Source organism: Aspergillus undulatus (genome assembly GCF_047715775.1).
Source record: "Aspergillus undulatus strain CBS 261.88 unplaced genomic scaffold BDV17scaffold_6, whole genome shotgun sequence".
Taxonomy (NCBI): Eukaryota; Fungi; Ascomycota; class Eurotiomycetes; order Eurotiales; family Aspergillaceae; genus Aspergillus; species Aspergillus undulatus.
The window spans coordinates 282,955-298,895 of NW_027396610.1; the positions used below are offsets into that span (position 1 = coordinate 282,955).

At 52.1% G+C, this 15,941-nt stretch overlaps 8 protein-coding genes across 8 annotated transcripts; 4 read left to right on the forward strand and 4 right to left on the reverse strand.

Annotated features, from left to right (window-relative positions):
- Positions 1-356: 356 nt before the first annotated feature.
- BDV17DRAFT_195234 (ESCRT-II subunit protein SNF8) lies at positions 357-1,360 on the reverse strand. The gene is made up of 2 exons (XM_073755170.1): positions 826-1,360; positions 357-755 (listed from the first exon to the last, which is right to left on the reverse strand). The coding sequence occupies exons 1-2, from the start codon at positions 1,296-1,298 to the stop codon at positions 437-439; spliced, it is 792 nt and encodes a 263-aa protein (XP_073619209.1). The 5' UTR covers positions 1,299-1,360; the 3' UTR covers positions 357-436.
- A 223-nt stretch (positions 1,361-1,583) lies between these two features.
- On the forward strand, positions 1,584-3,428 carry BDV17DRAFT_254316 (60S ribosomal uL30 domain-containing protein). Its single transcript, XM_073756757.1, has 4 exons — positions 1,584-1,638; positions 2,246-2,357; positions 2,542-2,708; positions 2,764-3,428. The coding sequence occupies exons 1-4, from the start codon at positions 1,622-1,624 to the stop codon at positions 3,221-3,223; spliced, it is 756 nt and encodes a 251-aa protein (XP_073619210.1). The 5' UTR covers positions 1,584-1,621; the 3' UTR covers positions 3,224-3,428.
- Positions 3,429-3,863: 435 nt separating this feature from the next.
- BDV17DRAFT_300585 (putative amino acid permease family protein) lies at positions 3,864-5,528 on the forward strand (the record flags this gene model as incomplete). The annotated part of the gene is made up of 1 exon (XM_073764090.1): positions 3,864-5,528. Exon 1 carries the CDS (start codon positions 3,909-3,911, stop codon positions 5,526-5,528), a length of 1,620 nt encoding a protein of 539 aa, XP_073619211.1. The 5' UTR covers positions 3,864-3,908.
- Positions 5,529-7,338: 1,810 nt separating this feature from the next.
- Positions 7,339-7,794, forward strand: BDV17DRAFT_287903 (ankyrin repeat domain-containing protein; the record flags this gene model as incomplete). The annotated part of the gene is made up of 1 exon (XM_073761260.1): positions 7,339-7,794. The coding sequence occupies one exon, from the start codon at positions 7,339-7,341 to the stop codon at positions 7,792-7,794; it is 456 nt and encodes a 151-aa protein (XP_073619212.1).
- Positions 7,795-8,226: 432 nt separating this feature from the next.
- BDV17DRAFT_279603 (glycoside hydrolase superfamily) lies at positions 8,227-10,463 on the reverse strand (the record flags this gene model as incomplete). The annotated part of the gene is made up of 5 exons (XM_073759743.1): positions 8,227-8,959; positions 9,018-9,807; positions 9,871-9,927; positions 9,993-10,291; positions 10,360-10,463. 5 exons carry the CDS (start codon positions 10,461-10,463, stop codon positions 8,227-8,229), a joined length of 1,983 nt encoding a protein of 660 aa, XP_073619213.1.
- Positions 10,464-10,574: 111 nt separating this feature from the next.
- BDV17DRAFT_254320 (uncharacterized protein) lies at positions 10,575-11,551 on the reverse strand. Its single transcript, XM_073756758.1, has 2 exons — positions 10,978-11,551; positions 10,575-10,887 (listed from the first exon to the last, which is right to left on the reverse strand). Exon 1 carries the CDS (start codon positions 11,365-11,367, stop codon positions 11,032-11,034), a length of 336 nt encoding a protein of 111 aa, XP_073619214.1. The 5' UTR covers positions 11,368-11,551; the 3' UTR covers positions 10,575-10,887; positions 10,978-11,031.
- Positions 11,552-11,606: 55 nt separating this feature from the next.
- Positions 11,607-12,351, reverse strand: BDV17DRAFT_254322 (GFA family protein). The gene is made up of 4 exons (XM_073756759.1): positions 12,119-12,351; positions 11,979-12,064; positions 11,823-11,927; positions 11,607-11,768 (listed from the first exon to the last, which is right to left on the reverse strand). The coding sequence occupies exons 1-4, from the start codon at positions 12,213-12,215 to the stop codon at positions 11,700-11,702; spliced, it is 357 nt and encodes a 118-aa protein (XP_073619215.1). The 5' UTR covers positions 12,216-12,351; the 3' UTR covers positions 11,607-11,699.
- A 177-nt stretch (positions 12,352-12,528) lies between these two features.
- BDV17DRAFT_300589 (bacterial alpha-L-rhamnosidase-domain-containing protein) lies at positions 12,529-15,836 on the forward strand. The gene is made up of 3 exons (XM_073764091.1): positions 12,529-14,158; positions 14,219-14,659; positions 14,725-15,836. The coding sequence occupies exons 1-3, from the start codon at positions 13,093-13,095 to the stop codon at positions 15,798-15,800; spliced, it is 2,583 nt and encodes an 860-aa protein (XP_073619216.1). The 5' UTR covers positions 12,529-13,092; the 3' UTR covers positions 15,801-15,836.
- The last annotated feature ends 105 nt before the right edge of the window (positions 15,837-15,941 follow it).

Genomic DNA, 15,941 nt, shown 5'->3' on the forward strand with positions numbered 1-15,941 from the left:
TCTTTCGTATGAGAACACTATTTTGAAAGTGATAATAAGGTAGCGCAAGTGCAGCTGTTGAAGCGAGGTCGTGACTATCTAGGTTGCCTTCCAAAGTATTAGAGGCTATATACGATACCGCCCGGGCACGACTAGCTCATGTCCTTTACAGGGCTTAGTTTTGAGGCGCTGATGAATTAGGGTCATCTTTCGACTCGAGAACGCATAATTAACATCCGCGGCAGTAATAACGAACGCCCTATCAGTCGCAGAACCGACTGGGAAGCTTGCCGTCATGATGAGATGCTCACATTGGCGGGTTGCGGGAGGACTCGCGGGTCACGACCTGGACCATGACCGGTTGCCAGGGGCGAGCAGCAGGTGGGATGTCTGCAGTATTGTACTGAAAAATCTTGACTGTCTCCATCGTAGGAAAGTCTCAGTAGTTTCTCCTGCATCAGCCCTCCTCCCCATCCCCAAGCAGATTCTGCGGAGACCAGTACTCCTTCTCCGCGCACTGGAGGTCCACCCAAACAAGGCCGTCTGCCATAAGATCATCGATAACGGTCTGCGCGCGAGCCTTCTCCCAGTTCAAATTAACTCGCAGCATCGATACACTCACGTATCCCAGGACCTGGATGGCTTCGAGGACTGTGGCTTGGTCTGTATTCAGCTCTTTCGGTATGGACCGGATATACTGCTTGCTGCCGACGAGGATGATGGAAAAGCCTGAGCCTAGTGGTTCGAGGGATTTAACAGCGCGGAGAACGTCGTCACTTCAATGAACACATTTGTAAGCTGCTGCCATGAATTAAAAAGGAAAGATGCAGAAGATACAATACGTACTCCGTAACCTCCAGACCACTCCCAATCGCCTTCCCCCTCCCAACCCTTCTCGTACACTCCTTAACCCCAAGCAACCCACCATTCTCACCCCTCGTCTCACGACAAAGCTCCACAACTCTGACCGCAACCTCAAAGTAGAAATCATTCATGTCCCCGCCCATAATCTGCGTCCAGAAACTCGCATTGTCGCCTGCCTTGCGCCCGTTCTTGCCCTTGACGTTACTAGCGGCAAGCGGGTCCACGCCGATAGCATTACACATGCGTGCAAATTCAGCGCGGAAGGTAGGGTTGCTTTTGATTGTTGAGCTGTGTTCGAGCGCGAATGTGTGCAGGAGGGTTTGGAAGACGGAGAGTTGGGTTTGCAGGGAGGTCGTGTGGGTTGAGCGGAGGTTTGCGCCGTGCGTTGCGTAGGACTGGGTTGCTTGGGTGCGGTTTGCAAAGGCGCCAAGGCCGACGCCACGGCGAGAGGACATGGTGGAGTTGATGTAATGTGGATTGAAGTTCGGCGTTGAAGATGTCGAGATGTCGAGGCAGCGATGGTGATTGATGAGGCTGGAAGGATGGGGCTTATCGGCTTATCGGAGGTCCCAGCTGATAAGGGCTGCACTGGGCATGGGCGATAAGGGCAGGCTCTCAAAGAGGACTAGCGTCTGTCAGAGCAGGGCTAACCAGACATGGCTAGCGCACCTCGGCACCCACAACGATTTCTCTTCTTCAACCGAAATTTCATCTTCTCGATCTCTCCTCAGTACGACAACGCCAACCGCTCAACTCGCGAACTCAACAGACCGTCGCAATGGCCGCTACTGCTACGTATGTTGCCTTTGATCACCCCCTTGCCGGCTGATTCGCTCCATGAGCCTGTAAGGTTCGGTTTATAGTCGTCCTTCTCGCTGGAGATGCTCCGTCCAGAAATGGTCGCGAGGCACCAGCTCGATTATTCCCGCGTCCTCTTTTCTCGCTTCGCTGCTCGCATTCGCATCAATGGAAACGTTGGTTGGAAGTGACAATGGACTTGAGAGAGGCATGGGGTATTGAGGCTGAAAGCACAATGCCTTCTCCTTGAAAACAATTGTTGAGAGCCGTCGTCTACCACCACCATTCTTTCTGGCCGCTGGTCGGATCGGAGTGCTAGACAACAGCGTCAACATTATCTTCCAGAGCGTTATGCTTAGGGTCTTGTCGGATGAGGCTTGCCATGTTGATTGATGACCGCTGGACTGCGAACGTCGAGCTGAAAATGCACGATTAGTAGCGAACTGCATCCGAGTCATCCAACTACGCACCTCACCGATTAAAAAAATTCTGTCGGGTGTTATTCTTCTAGCCTTCAGCAATGAGAATGTGGCGCTGTAGCCGCAATTCTTGCACTCGGCGGAATTGTTCAGTTCTTGCGGACACGATAAACTGACCTTCACAGCACCGTCCCCACCCAGGACCAGGTCCTCGTCCCCGAGACCCTCCTGAAGAAGCGCAAGAGCCAGGAGCAGGCTCGCGCTGTTGCTCGTGAGGAGGCCGAGAAGAAGAAGAAGGTTAGTGAAGATTTTTGTTTCTCCTTCCTTTTCCTTTTTTACGGTGATGACACCAACCATCACGCGACTAGATTACCAGTCGATGCTGTCGCTTTTGTTAACCATCTTTCGGGGCTGAGAATACTGTCACTGCTTTTGCTTTTGTCATGTTCTGTGTCGGCTCACGCTAACTCGGAAACTTCAGGCCAACAAGGAGAAGCGCTCCGTCATCTTCAAGCGCGCCGAGTCCTACGTCAAGGAGTACCGCGACGCTGAGCGCGAGAAGGTCCGCCTTGCCCGTGCTGCCCGTCAGGAGGGTAACTTCTACGTTCCTGAGGAGCCTAAGCTCGTCTTCGTTGTCCGTATCAAGGGGTATGTCTCGTCACATGTTTGTCACACTTCTAGGCTTCGCGCTAACTCCGTCTAGTATCAACAAGATTGCTCCTCAGCCTCGCAAGATCCTGCAGCTCCTCCGTCTGCTCCAGATCAACAACGGCACCTTCATCAAGCTCACCAAGGCCACCCAGGAGATGCTGACCATCATCAACCCCTACGTTGCCTACGGTTACCCCAACCTCAAGTCCGTCCGTGAGCTCATCTACAAGCGCGGTTACGGAAAGATCGACAAGCAGCGTGTTGCCCTCACCGACAACCAGATCATCGAGGAGCACCTCGGCAAGTACGGCATTGTCTGCATGGAGGACCTGATTCACGAGATCTACACCGTCGGCCCCAACTTCAAGCAGGCCAATAACTTCCTCTGGCCCTTCAAGCTCTCCAACCCCACTGGTGGCTTCCGCCCCCGCAAGTTCAAGCACTACATCCAGGGTGGTGACTTCGGTAACCGTGAGGAGAACATCAACGGCCTCATCCGCCAGATGAACTAGATTTGTTCTGTCGGTTGGGCTTGGTCGGTGTTGGCGGGGTCTGGACTACTGGCGTCTTGTCGGTATAATGGTCTGAATTCCGAGTTGAAAATACAAAAGCTTTGAGCAGTTATGATTATCCACGTTATACCCTTGCTAGTCTTGAATTGTAGTTTGTTCGCTTTCTTCTTTTCACGTATTCCGATTGTAGTAAATCATCATCACTATGCTGCAACATTCCTGTTATCCTCTCAACAACCCCAATCATCACTCGGAAATGCTTCCGATCTTCAACGCAACTGTGCGTCTGCTGCAGCTCTCTGTCCCTATTCAATATCCGTGCATTCCGAAGCGCACGCGATGGTGCCAAGTGTATAGTCTCCAACGCATCGACCTGCCGGTTAGGGAAGTTGATACTCACGATCAACTCTAATCTCCAACGGGCAACGTCGGTGCTATCAACTACTACTGAACAAGATAATATTTCAATGACATTGACCTCTGACTCTATTGATTTTGACTGTAACCTGGCATGACCCACATAGATAGGGAAAGGACCGCGGTCCAGGGCGCGATCCCCGCAAACTCTGCTGCTGCGCGAATTTTCCTCTCCAGTGCTTTCTACCCAGCACCTGTCGCTACTTCATAAGGGGCTATCCCTCCAACCTCCAGGCTGCCTTCAACATGTCCTAAGAATTTCTCTGCTATGGCCGAAACCCTCGCGAAACCCATCGCGGGCGACTCGATCCTAGACGATGAGCAGGATCTCGCAGCCATGGGCCACTCGCAGGCCCTCTCCCGGAAATTCAGTGTCTGGAGCATGCTGTCTCTAGCATTCTGCGTGCTAGGAAGCTACAGTACCTTTGCGCAAGACCTCAGCAGTGGAATCACGAATGGCGGCGCCGTCACGATCTTATGGGGTTTGGTCTTGATCACCGTTTGCAATCTCTGCGTGGCTATTAGTCTGGGTGAACTCGCGAGCAGTATGCCCACTGCCCTTGGGCAGGCATACTGGGTCTTTCGGCTTTGGCACACGCCTACGGGCCGGTTTCTGTCGTACATGACGGCCTGGATTAATACGTTTGGTTGGTGGACGTTGACGGCCTCCCAGGTTGCATTTATGACGGAGTTTCTGCTGGGGATGAAGACGATGTTTGAGCCGGACTGGGACGGCGCGGAGAAAGGGTGGCTTCAGTTTGTGGTCTATGTTGGGGTCTGTTTTGTCCTGACCTTGACGAATGTGGTCAGTTGTCGGAAAGAAGCTGTCCTTCCGTGGCTGAACAACTTTGTTGGGATCTGGTTTACGGCTTTGTTCTTCATTCTCTCGCTTGCGCTGCTTATATCGGTGGGCGCAAAGCCCGGTCTGTCTTTTCAGCCGGCCTCCTTCGCCTTTGGAAAGTGGATGAACGAAACGGGCTGGTCCGATGGCACAACGTGGTTCATAGGCTTAGTCCAGGCAGCGTACGGACTCACTGCCTTTGACTCCGTCGTGCACATGGTCGAGGAGATGCCCTCGCCGCGCCGTGATGCACCCCGAGTAATCTGGCTAGCCGTCCTCCTCGGCGCCATAACCGGCTTCATATTCATGCTTATCTGTCTCTTCTGCATTCAGGACGTTGACGCCGTTGTAGGCGCCGACCTCCCCTTCATCGAACTCATGCAAGAAACCGTCGGGCTACAAGGTGCCGCCGTCCTAATCGCCCTCTTCATCTTCAACGGCCTCGGTCAGGGAATCAGCATTCTCACTACCGGCTCACGCCTTACATGGGCATTCGCCCGTGACGGCGCAGTCCCTTGGAGCTCATACTTTGCCCACATCGACCGAGTCTGGAAAGCGCCTGTCCGCGCTCTCTGGGCGCAAGGCTTCCTCATCGCCCTCGTCGGCATCCTCTACCTATTCGCAAGCACAGTCCTCGACGCAATCCTCAGCGTCAGCACAATAGCCCTCACAATATCCTACGGAATCCCCATCGGCGCGCTCCTCTTTGTGGGTCGCGACAAACTGTCCCCGGGCTACTTCCATCTCGGACGCTGGGGGACACCAGTAAACTGGATCAGTATCATCTACTGTGCCCTGACGACGGTTTTCTTCTTCTTCCCTGGTGGGCCGAATCCCGCGCCCGCGGATATGAACTATGCCATTGCGGTGTTTGGAGTCATGCTTGTTGTTGCGGTGGGGTTTTGGGTTTTTAGGGGGAAGCGCACGTATCTGAGGACGGATGATGCGCTGGCGCAGATGATTTTTGCCAGGAGGTTGGAGGCTGATGGGGTGGGGATGGGAATGGGTGTAGGGCAGAGGGAGGGGGAGAGGGAGAAGGTGACCTAGATATAGTAGTTGGAATCAACTACCACTTAATCTCTGTCCTAATCTACAAATTCAACAAGCTTCTATCTGCCATGCTACATAAATTCTGGTAAGCATAGCACAGATTTCTCAGATACTAAGGTAATTGCATAGTTGAGGCAGAAAAACGATCAATGCTGGTTTTGCTCTACTTGGTTGTTGGAGATAAACGGTACTGAACTATGTATATCAGAAGCATTAGCTTAACTAGACCTTCTACCTCTGATAATCTACTAGATTGCCAGATTTAGCGTTTCTTCAGGACTCTATTCCCAACAACAGATAACAGCCAGGCAATCATGCGATACAGTACGCCCAAACCAACTTGAAAAGATAACCAAATCACCTCCGCGAATAGAGAGCATTCGAAATAGCAAAGGAGGGAACGTGCCACTAGCTGCTATATACGACAGCTCCGTGTCATGGAAGTTGGCCCCCATCTCTCGTCCAGCGCGCACTAGAATGCAAATCGTCTGTTAATCAGCCATCTCACTCAGGAGAAGGCGGGCGGACTCGTCGGGATAATTAAGGCAATTGACTTTTGCCCCCGCAGCAAGCAGCATCTTCACAATCTCAGTGTGGCTCCCGTGTACGGCGGCTTGGAGGGGCGTGTGTGTACAGGTCTCCACCGGAATACCAGTTCTTACTTGGGCACCTCAATGGAACATGGTCAGCCAGAAGAGCTTGTACAGAGCTGATATCGCCCTTCTGGCAAGCCTCAACTAGAGACTTCCATCGCTCCCAGCCGTCCGTCAAAGTTGTGCAGGGTAGGGTTACGGACTTCTCCCTGCTTCCATACGAGCACGACGTCTTACTTGACTCTCTTTTGCGGCGAGATTTGATGAAGGTATTGATGTCTCTCTAGATGTCAAAGCGAAGGCGCATAGACTCTTGCCTGATATGCATCGTGTAATCTGTAGCCTGAACTAATGGCCCCCCGAACTCTTAATCGTTGCGGCTGCAGCACTTGGGGATACGCCCATGGTCATGCAGCTCATACCTCCATGTCAGTCTAGTGACGAGTCTGCAGACGGCCTTTCAGCAGCACTGCTCAAGACTGCTCACTGTAAGAATGACGATGCTTTCGAGGCCCTACTCCCACATGTGAGAGAAATGACAAATCTCCACCATCTGGAAAACCGCTGGGAACTGATATCACTCCTCAGATTTGGGAAATAGGAACGCACCCGAGCCATACTCCCACGTCGTTCTTTTGATGGAATCGAAGAAAGGGAGATCGGCGCGTTACTGTGCCAGACGATGGGGACGCCTGCGAGTATCTATTCATTGATCCTCGACCAAAATCCCTATCCGACTATCGAGTCCCAAAGTAGCATTCCCTATTGATGAACTGGCTTGCGCAGGAAATCTCAAGAGTCTTTGAGTCTTCCTGCAGCATCTCGGACCAGCCGATGCCGAGGCCCAGGCGCGCGGCGATCTTGTGCCTACATCAGACTGGAGTCTAATTTACCATCCTCTAGTCTCAGCCATATAACATGGACTCCTTGAGTTTGCCAAAGCTCTCATCGACTGGTGCCCAGGTTACTTCCGTCTGGATGTCAATCGTCGCCCTTTACCAATGAGCGCAGCAGTCGATTGCAATAAACCCGAAATGGTCGCCCTTTTACTCGAAAAGGACCCAACTCTTGTCTCCTACCTTGAGCCCATGATTACGAGGTTGACTGGCCCAGGAACGCTTTTGTATCCAATAGTCAATGCAGTGAGATAGGATTACCTCGAAATCGTGCGCATATTCCTTGCCCACGGCGTTGATGTCAATTCCAAGGACGCAATGAGCGACATACCCCTGTTGTCATGGGCCGCAGGAAACGGGGATGCAGAAATGACTCGCCTGCTTCTCGAGCATGGGGCTGATGTTGGACTGCGCGATGAATTCGGCCGCACACCCCTTGCACACGCAGCTGTTGGACACGCCAGCACCGTCAGACTCGTCTTAGGAGCAGGCGCAGACGTGGAAGCACTCGATAAAAACGAGAAGTCTCCCTTTTTCAGCGCCATGACAGACGATTTCCCCACGCCAACCTGCATCCCATTTAGGGGAAGTAAGCGCTGGGGATCAGTTAAGTACTCACCCGAGTATCGTCGTGAAGTCGTCAGAGATCGCGCCGAAATATGTCGTTTGCTTCTAGAATTTGGAACAAGTTGTCTTGATAGCTATGGTGTTCCCGGGTACCGATATGCCCTGGAGAATGGGCACGGCGAGATTCTGCAAGTTCATTCTGAGTAGGAAATGATGCCTATTGATGTAGTGGGTGGCGAGAAACGTTCATTGCTACTATGTGCCGTGGAGAAGAACCACCACACTGTTGCGCGTGCTCTAGTTAATGCTGGTTGCGATGATATTAGGGCTAACAAGAAGGGCAGGGCGCCTCTCAGCCTTGCTGATGATGATATGGAGAAGTTCTTGTATTCGCGCAGGTTATTGAATCTTGTGATTCCTCTGGGTTAAATGGTGTCTTGCTCCCCGCCGTATCTTGTTCATTCGCTACAGCCTCACCAATTACATATGCCACACTATAGATATCTCTCGTTGACTATAATCCATTCCGCAATCTGATTATTAACTTATGCAAACCTACGTACTTCCACCTCTTACCTCCCTGAGCCCTGCATCCGGTCAGACCATTATCGCGACTCGATCCAACTAGTAATCTACACCTCATTCAAAAACAGCAACCCCCACAACATCCGGCGCAAACCCCGTGAACCCACCTTCACCCCCCTCATTCCCAAGCACAACCTCATTAACCCCCTCCTTCCACCCCGTCGTAAGCACCCCAAGGCGCGCACTATCCCACCAACCCAGACCAGGCCCAAAAAGCTCACTGTGACGCCCGGAAAGCGGGACCTCCAACCGCACAGGCTGCGCATCGTTAACCCGGATCGTCAAATTGCGTGAATTAGAGCCCCATCCCCACGCTGAGTCGAAGGCTACTTCGTTGTTTATGTAGTCTATTTCGAGATATTTGGGTCCAGATATGGATGTGGAGGACGTTATTTGTGCGACTGCGCTGCTGTTGGTGCTTAGGTGCGTGAGTTTTGAGCCGGCGGGTGCGCAGAATGTTTCTGGGCATGTGAATGTTGAGGCTGACCCGGAGGGGGTGAATGCTTCCGTGCCTGTGTAGTAGGTTGGTGATGGAGGGGCGAGGTGGATTGAGGCGATGGGCGGTGCGTTGTGGAATGTTATTGTGTTGTTTGAGCTGGCGGTTAGAGTGACGTGGGTTCTGACTGTGGATGACCCGGCTGGTATTGAGATAGGGACTGGGGCACCGCTGCTGCCTGTAGTAATAGTTATGTTGCGCGTTTCGGTAGCTGGTTCGTTTAGAACCATTGTGAGGTTAAAGTTAGGGCTTGAGGTGAGGCCGTAAATCGCTGAGAATGTAGTTGTATCGCTATAATAGAAGCTGGTCAGTAGCAGTCCATATATTGACACAAACTGAATATACTCACCCATCGGTAGAAGCAAAGATATCGCCCGGATAACTCCCAGCAGGAACCGTCTCGCTCAACTCAACCAATATCGTCCCATGCGCCTCGACCCTGGCCGTATAGCTCGTCTTCACATTCTCAACGCTTTCACCTGCCCATATATTTCTCAGACCTCCGGCGAACTGCAGTCCAACATCCGGTAAGTCAAGCGTAAGTTCCCTATCTTCTCCCCTCCAATTGATCAATGCCGCAACAGTTCTATCCCCCGTCAAAGGCCCACTCCAAACCTCACATCCATCATCACTCCACCTCCTCCTCAGCGCCGCACTAACCCCCAACCTATCCTGATTAAAAGCAATAACATCCTCATTCCTCAGTACATCAAGAGACTCCTCCATCATCCCATCGACCTTCGCCCCAATAATCAGCGGCGCTTTGAGTATCCCCCAAAGCCCAAAATGCGTCTGCTCTTCGGGAATCGTAAGCACATCTTCCAACCCAACAAGCAACATATCCGGATCTGGCCACTGCCCCGGTCCCGCGAAGTCCGTCTGCGGAACGGCCTGGTTCAGCGTGCGGAATATCGAGCGCCAGTGTGGCGTGATGTCGTTTCCGATCCGCCATGAGTGTCCGATTTCGGGGGCCCAGAGGGCGGGGAAGTCGATTCCCCATTCGCAGACTTGGAAGAGGATTGGCCTTTCTTGGGACTGGATGTAGCGCGACATGTTTGCGAAGCGCGGGTGGGGGGATGTGGAGGGTGAGTAGTTTACGTTTGGGTAGTTTGTTGCTGCGTCGGAGTAGCAGTTGTCGTCTGGATGAGATTATTAGTCTCTCTTATGCGTGTGGAATGGCGGGAAAGAAATGGAGGGCTGACATTTAAGTGAGTCAATCTCCCACTCAGCGAATGTCCTCGCATCAAGATCCTCAAAATCTGGTCGAACTATTAGCTCCGCCATTCATACGACCGTCTTCGAAACAAGGAAAATGCAAGCATACAAAGACTCCCCGTATTATTAGGCGGACTCCCGCAAAGAAGGATACCCGAATCCCCATACGCTCCAAAGAGCAACCCCCTATCATGCAAATACCTCCCCAGCGCCGGGAACCCCTGCGGGAAGAGCGTCTCGTTCCAAGTCAAAGTACCGTTCGGCAATCGGTCCTCGACAGACCAGCCGCAGTCAACGGTGACATAGCGGTATCCGAGATCTGCGAGGCCGGTGTCGATTAGTGCTTCGGCGTTGAGATGGATGATGCTCTCGTTCGGGAAGCAGTTGTATTCGTTGTAGGTGTTCCATCTATAGATTTTTGTTAGTGGATGGTGATTTCTAGGGAAGGCGGGCCGTGGAGCTGGAGTATGACGAACCCCATTTGCGGAGTGAGGGCTAAACCGTCTTGGAGACGGGGTTTGAGGGGGGAGGAGCTGGTTAGAGCGCTCGGTAAAAGTAAAAGTGAAGTGAGGAGGATCATGTTGGCTTCGGGCAGTTACCTACAGACGCGCGCTCATGTTGATTGAGCTCAATATAGTCATTTATATAGTGCGGCAAGCAGAAGAAACATGTCATGCCTAGCCCGTTGAGCGGAATCTCCGGCATGGCGTCATGTTAGAAGCAACCGGGAATTTTCCCTTTGCAGAGACTAGATCAAGCACCTCCATGAATCAATCATTAGCCTAATAAGAAGTGGAGTTAGGGCTGTGCGGGGTACCCCGGCATAGCGACAGATCACTCTGCACCTGCGGCATTTCAGCCACTTGTCAGACAATAATACCGCAGATAACTTCCAAATGGAGGATGAGCAGCAGAACGGCAAGCGTGGAGACAGATAATGGTGTAGAGGGTGCAGGTTGCGAAGCATCTTGGGCGCGGTCGAAAGAAATTCTATTTCTGTTCATCTTTAGTGCTACCATTAGTCCAAGCTTCCCTCTCATAGACAGTAAGAACATAGTAAGACTGATGCCTGCCTATGGTGTAGAGTAGCTTACTTAGTGTACATAGCTGGCAGATCTCCCAAAAACATTCGCAAGATGAACTAGCTCCTAAGGCAAAGGTTCAAGTCGTTCAAGGAAATCTGTGTAAAGAATAGCCATTGTCACGTATATCCCGAGGTCTTGCAGTAACATTCGCACTGTTCCAATAGCACCACTGTTAGCGGCGATATGAATTGGGAAATAGCCGCCTTTATGGTCTGTGCGAATCCTCCCCTCCGCGGTATCCAACAAGAGCCGAATCACGCCATGATACCCTCCGTTAGGTCTGGCCCACACAGTCAGTGCAGCAGCTATTCTCTTCTGGTGGGATGTTTCAAAGGGCCAGAGTCCACAATCGATAAGCTTAGAGATGGTGGACATGGGCAAACCACAAATACAGGCCATGTATGCCAGGTCGCCCGTCAGCCAACGAAACCCGCTGTGCGTGGGTGGGTTTTTTCAAGAACCTGATCGTGCTCTCATCCACATTGGGGTTGCAGAGGGGACTGATGACCTCGTCGATATGGTTGGTATCGTAATAGTTATTCCTAAACCAGGCCCTTGCGCCGAGGCGAGGGTAGAGGGATCTCAACTCAATGCCTAGGACCACTCCCACCACAACGCCTTGACTCCCCAGCTGACTCCATGCCTCATCAATTCAACCGACAGACAGCCTCGCCACTAGTGTCTGACTGCATCTTACTTCAGCACTGATACAAAGAACTTGCGACAAGAACTCAAAGACTTCTTCCGTCCATCGGCTTCAACTTTAGCTTTTCGATCTCGATACCCTCGATAGTTCTAGCCTGGCTATTGTTAATGCTAACTATTCCGTCAATAGGGAGGTTGATGGGAAATACATTAACAGCCATAAAGTCGGTCCCTTCAGGACCCTTGGCATAAACACTAGTACCGCAATTCACGCAGAAAAAGTGTGGGAACCTCTTGGTCGCATGGTAGTAGGTCTTCTAAAATTAGCTTCTCTGAAGATAATTTGACGGTGGAGCCCTATATACCCTCACAGCGTCCTCAGGGTGGTTGAATGTGGTCTCTGACACCTTGGGGTACACCATGAGGTAGCCGTTCTTTGTGCAGATTGAACCTAAAGAGATCTTCAGCCTTCTGCAAAGGACTTTTGTTAAGTCAAGGAGCTAACAGTTGCAGTTGACGACTTCCTGCTCCTCAATAGGCGCGCGAAGAGTAAAGGTGAACTTGACAGTGCCACAGTGACAAGATCCGTTGTAAGAAGACATCTTGCTCGTTTATTCTGATCTGGGTTGACAGGACAAGAAATATTGGAAATCCCATCTGCTGACGAGGATATTTGTAGCTGATTATGATGCTCAACGATCCTCGTATTCAACGGTCCAAGAACCCGTATCTAAGAATGTTCGGAAGCGTCACTTGGCAAGTCAGGCAGCACTCACATCTGCCTTGAGCAGTCTGTCTACATAAGCAAAGATTGGTGCCCATGAGTCAAAGGATAAGCTCATGGGCTGGCGAATGAGTCGTACCAAGATGGTAAGCCAGATCGACCACGTCCAATAGACGCTGTGGACGTGAACGTCTCGCCCCCGCGCCGCGGCTGACCTGCAGAACCCGAAACAGCTGATAAACGCTTTCTGACTGAGCCTAGACCAAACTTCAGGATCATTTACACCTGTTTCTATCAGTAGAGACGGGCACGGGATAAAAATTCACATGACCATTACCCTATCTTGTTCGCACCCTTCCCCCAGATGGTTGACTGACAGCTTCACCCCGCTGACTCTACTCGGGAGTTGCGATCGGTAGAAGGTCTGACCCTGTTTCAAGTCGTACTCATATTCAGAGAACCAGATCAGGGAGCTCGGGGCGTTCAACCCCGACTGCAGAGGATCGGCAGTTGCAATGCGGGGAAAACCCGCATCCAAGATTCAACCAGATTCGACCCCAGAGAATGCCCAGACTTTTTGTACTCCATTATTTAGGATCTTCAGCATCCACCGTTGCTATGACATGAAAGTTCGGGGTATCATTGTCCCAATCTCTTCGCACTGGCCTCATTGCGGGGACCCCGCAGCAATCTACGTGAATATTTATACAGTGCCACTATGAAGGAAGTCTTCGAGAAGCACAGGCAACCCAAAAATGGCACTGTCAATCTCCCAAGTATCCTTCGAGCATCATCGCTCCGAGTTAGGGATCGGGGAATCCTGCCCCCGCATCTCATGGAGATTCGATGGAAATGTCACAGACTGGCACCAGAGCGCATATTCAATTGAAATCGAACGAGACGGTCAATCGTACACATTCAACGTCAACTCTTCAGATTCCGTGCTGGTCCCATGGCCATCAGGCCCACTTCAATCTGGCGAGGAAGCTACCGTCCGTGTCCGCTCATTCGGTTCAACTATCGACTCGTCCTGGTCTGACCCCGTTACTGTGGAGTCAGGTCTCCTCAGCGAGGAGGACTGGCAGGATGCGGTGGCTATAGTGTCCGATAGACCGACCGAGGTCAATGCCACCCACCGTCCGATCTACTTCCGCAAGGACTTTGCAGTCGATGAAGATATTCTCTCTGCGCGGCTTTACATCACGGCACTAGGTGTTTACGAGGCTGAGATCAACGGTGAACCTGTTGGCGACTATGTTCTTGCCCCCGGCTGGCAGTCTTATACCCATAGACATGAATACAACACCTACGATGTCACCGACCTCCTGAACGTTGGCCAAAACACAATCGGCGTCACAGTCGGTGAAGGCTGGTATTCTGGCGCGCTTAGCTGGAATATGATCCGGAACATCTACGGTGATACTCTGGGTTTCCTTTCTCTGCTAGCGGTTACGACCTCGGACGGTGAGACAATTTACGTACCCAGTGACGATACATGGCAGTCATCCACCGGTCCTATCCTCTCATCGGAAATATACAATGGTGAAGTATATGATTCGACTCAGGAAATTCCCGGCTGGTCCTCGCCGGACTTTGATGCGTCTGAATGGCTGGGTACGCACGAGGTTGAGTTTGACAAGGGCTTGCTAGCCGCTCCTGATGCTCCGCCCGTAAGGCGCATCGAGGAGCGCGCCTTGGAAAACGTGTTCCTGAGCGACTCGGGCAAGACGGTTCTTGATTTCGGACAGAATCTTGTTGGGTGGCTGAGGGTTCGGGTTAAGGGTCCACGAGGCGCGAACATTAGCTTCGTGCACACTGAGGGTACGCTCATCCGCTGATCTATAATACTGACGTGAACCTATGCTGATAATTGTACTGTAGTCATGGAAGACGGTGAAGCCGCAACCCGGCCACTGCGAAACGCAAAAGCAACCGACAACCTAACCCTCTCCGGTGAAAACCAAGAATGGGAGCCCTCGTTCACATTCCACGGATTCCGCTACGTCCAGGTTACCGGTTGGCCAGAGGAGACAGAATTAAACTCCGACTCTGTCACTGCGATCGTGATCAACACGGACATGGAGCAGACGGGCTTCTTCAACTGCTCGAACCCTCTACTCAACAAGCTCCATGAGAACATCATATGGAGCATGCGCGGCAACTTCCTGTCTATTCCCACTGATTGCCCACAGAGAGACGAGAGACTAGGCTGGACTGGCGACATTCATGCATTTGCACGAACAGCCAATTTTATCTATAATACAGCCGGTTTCCTGCGAGGGTGGCTGAAGGACGTCTACTCAGAGCAGCTGGAGAATGACTGTAAGCCCACGCCTTCCTATCAACTGAGATAAGCCTGTCACTATATCAGTACTAAGCCAAAACAGATGGTCCCCCGGCCGTGGTGCCGAATGTCCTCGGCCCCGACAACGCCGCCGCAATCTGGGGCGACGCAATCGTCAAAGTCCCCTGGGACCTATTCCAAACATACGGCGACAAGGTCATGCTCATGGAGCAATATCCCGGAGCACAAGTCTGGATCGACAGGGGCGTCACACGCAACGAAGTCGGCCTCTGGAATCGTTCATCGTTCCAGTACGGCGACTGGTTGGACCCGCTGGCACCCCCTGATTCCCCCGGCGACGCGACAACAGACAGGAACTTTGTCGCCGACGCGTACCTAATTCACAGCACGGAATTGCTAGCAAATATATCAACTTATCTGTCCCTTTCAGAAGAAGCAGACAGATACACCCACGACCGCGCGAATTTAACACGGGCCTTCAGAAACGCTTGGATCTCAGCCAACGGGACCGTCGCGAACGAGACTCAAACTGGCCTTACTCTACCGTTATACTTCAACCTCTTCGCGCAGCCATCCCACTACGCGGCCGCCGCCTCACGCCTAACAGACCTAATCGCCGAAAACGATTACAAGGTCGGAACCGGCTTCGCAGGAACGCATATCCTCGGCCACGCATTATCAAAGTACAACGCGGCCGACGTGTTCTACCAGACGCTCCTCCAGGAGGAAGTCCCCGGCTGGTTATTCCAGGTCATCATGAACGGGACAACGACCTGGGAGCGCTGGGATAGTATTCTTACCAACGGGAGCGTGAACCCCGGTGAGATGACCAGTTTCAACCACTATGCCGTCGGTTCTGTGGGTAGCTGGATGCATGAGAATATTGGCGGGTTGAGGCCGGCTGAGCCTGGGTGGAAGAAGTTCTACGTGGATGTTAAACCGGGTGGGGGCTTGACGCATGCGGAGACGAGTTTTTTGACGCCGTATGGAATTGCGGAGACGAGGTGGAGGGTGAACGGGGATACTTTTAGACTGGGCTTGAGGGTGCCGCCGAACACAGAGGCCATTGTGGGTTTGCCTGGAGTCCCGAGGGACGGGAAGAAGAGGGTCGTTGTTGGGTCTGGGTATCATCGGTTTGAGAGTCAGTTGGAAGGTTGATTGATGGTTGATGGTGATGACTGCGGCTCATTTGCCTGATAGGCCAAACCAGAACAATGTACATATGGCCATGAATGAGAATAAGGTGCATACTGATTGAGCGCAACTCCATTGTCAAAGTTTATGGCGAATATTTAGTAA

Bases quoted from the DNA above. Each gene is read 5' to 3' on its own strand.
- BDV17DRAFT_195234 (XM_073755170.1), bottom strand. From the start codon at position 1,298: ATGTCCTCTCGCCGTGGCGTCGGCCTTGGCGCCTTTGCAAACCGCACC. The intron at 756-825 runs GTACGTATTGTA...TGTTCATTGAAG, and splicing joins AGTGGTCTGGAGGTTACGGA to TGACGACGTTCTCCGCGCTG.
- BDV17DRAFT_254316 (XM_073756757.1), top strand. The intron at 2,358-2,541 runs GTTAGTGAAGAT...CGGAAACTTCAG, and splicing joins AGGCCGAGAAGAAGAAGAAG to GCCAACAAGGAGAAGCGCTC. The intron at 2,709-2,763 runs GTATGTCTCGTC...AACTCCGTCTAG, and splicing joins TTCGTTGTCCGTATCAAGGG to TATCAACAAGATTGCTCCTC.
- BDV17DRAFT_254320 (XM_073756758.1), bottom strand. From the start codon at position 11,367: ATGGCCTGTATTTGTGGTTTGCCCATGTCCACCATCTCTAAGCTTATC.
- BDV17DRAFT_254322 (XM_073756759.1), bottom strand. From the start codon at position 12,215: ATGTCTTCTTACAACGGATCTTGTCACTGTGGCACTGTCAAGTTCACC. The intron at 12,065-12,118 runs GTTAGCTCCTTG...AGATCTCTTTAG, and splicing joins GGAAGTCGTCAACTGCAACT to GTTCAATCTGCACAAAGAAC. The intron at 11,928-11,978 runs GTATATAGGGCT...TAATTTTAGAAG, and splicing joins ACCCTGAGGACGCTGTGAGG to ACCTACTACCATGCGACCAA.
- BDV17DRAFT_300589 (XM_073764091.1), top strand. From the start codon at position 13,093: ATGGCACTGTCAATCTCCCAAGTATCCTTCGAGCATCATCGCTCCGAG. The intron at 14,159-14,218 runs GTACGCTCATCC...ATTGTACTGTAG, and splicing joins TAGCTTCGTGCACACTGAGG to TCATGGAAGACGGTGAAGCC. The intron at 14,660-14,724 runs GTAAGCCCACGC...AAGCCAAAACAG, and splicing joins AGAGCAGCTGGAGAATGACT to ATGGTCCCCCGGCCGTGGTG.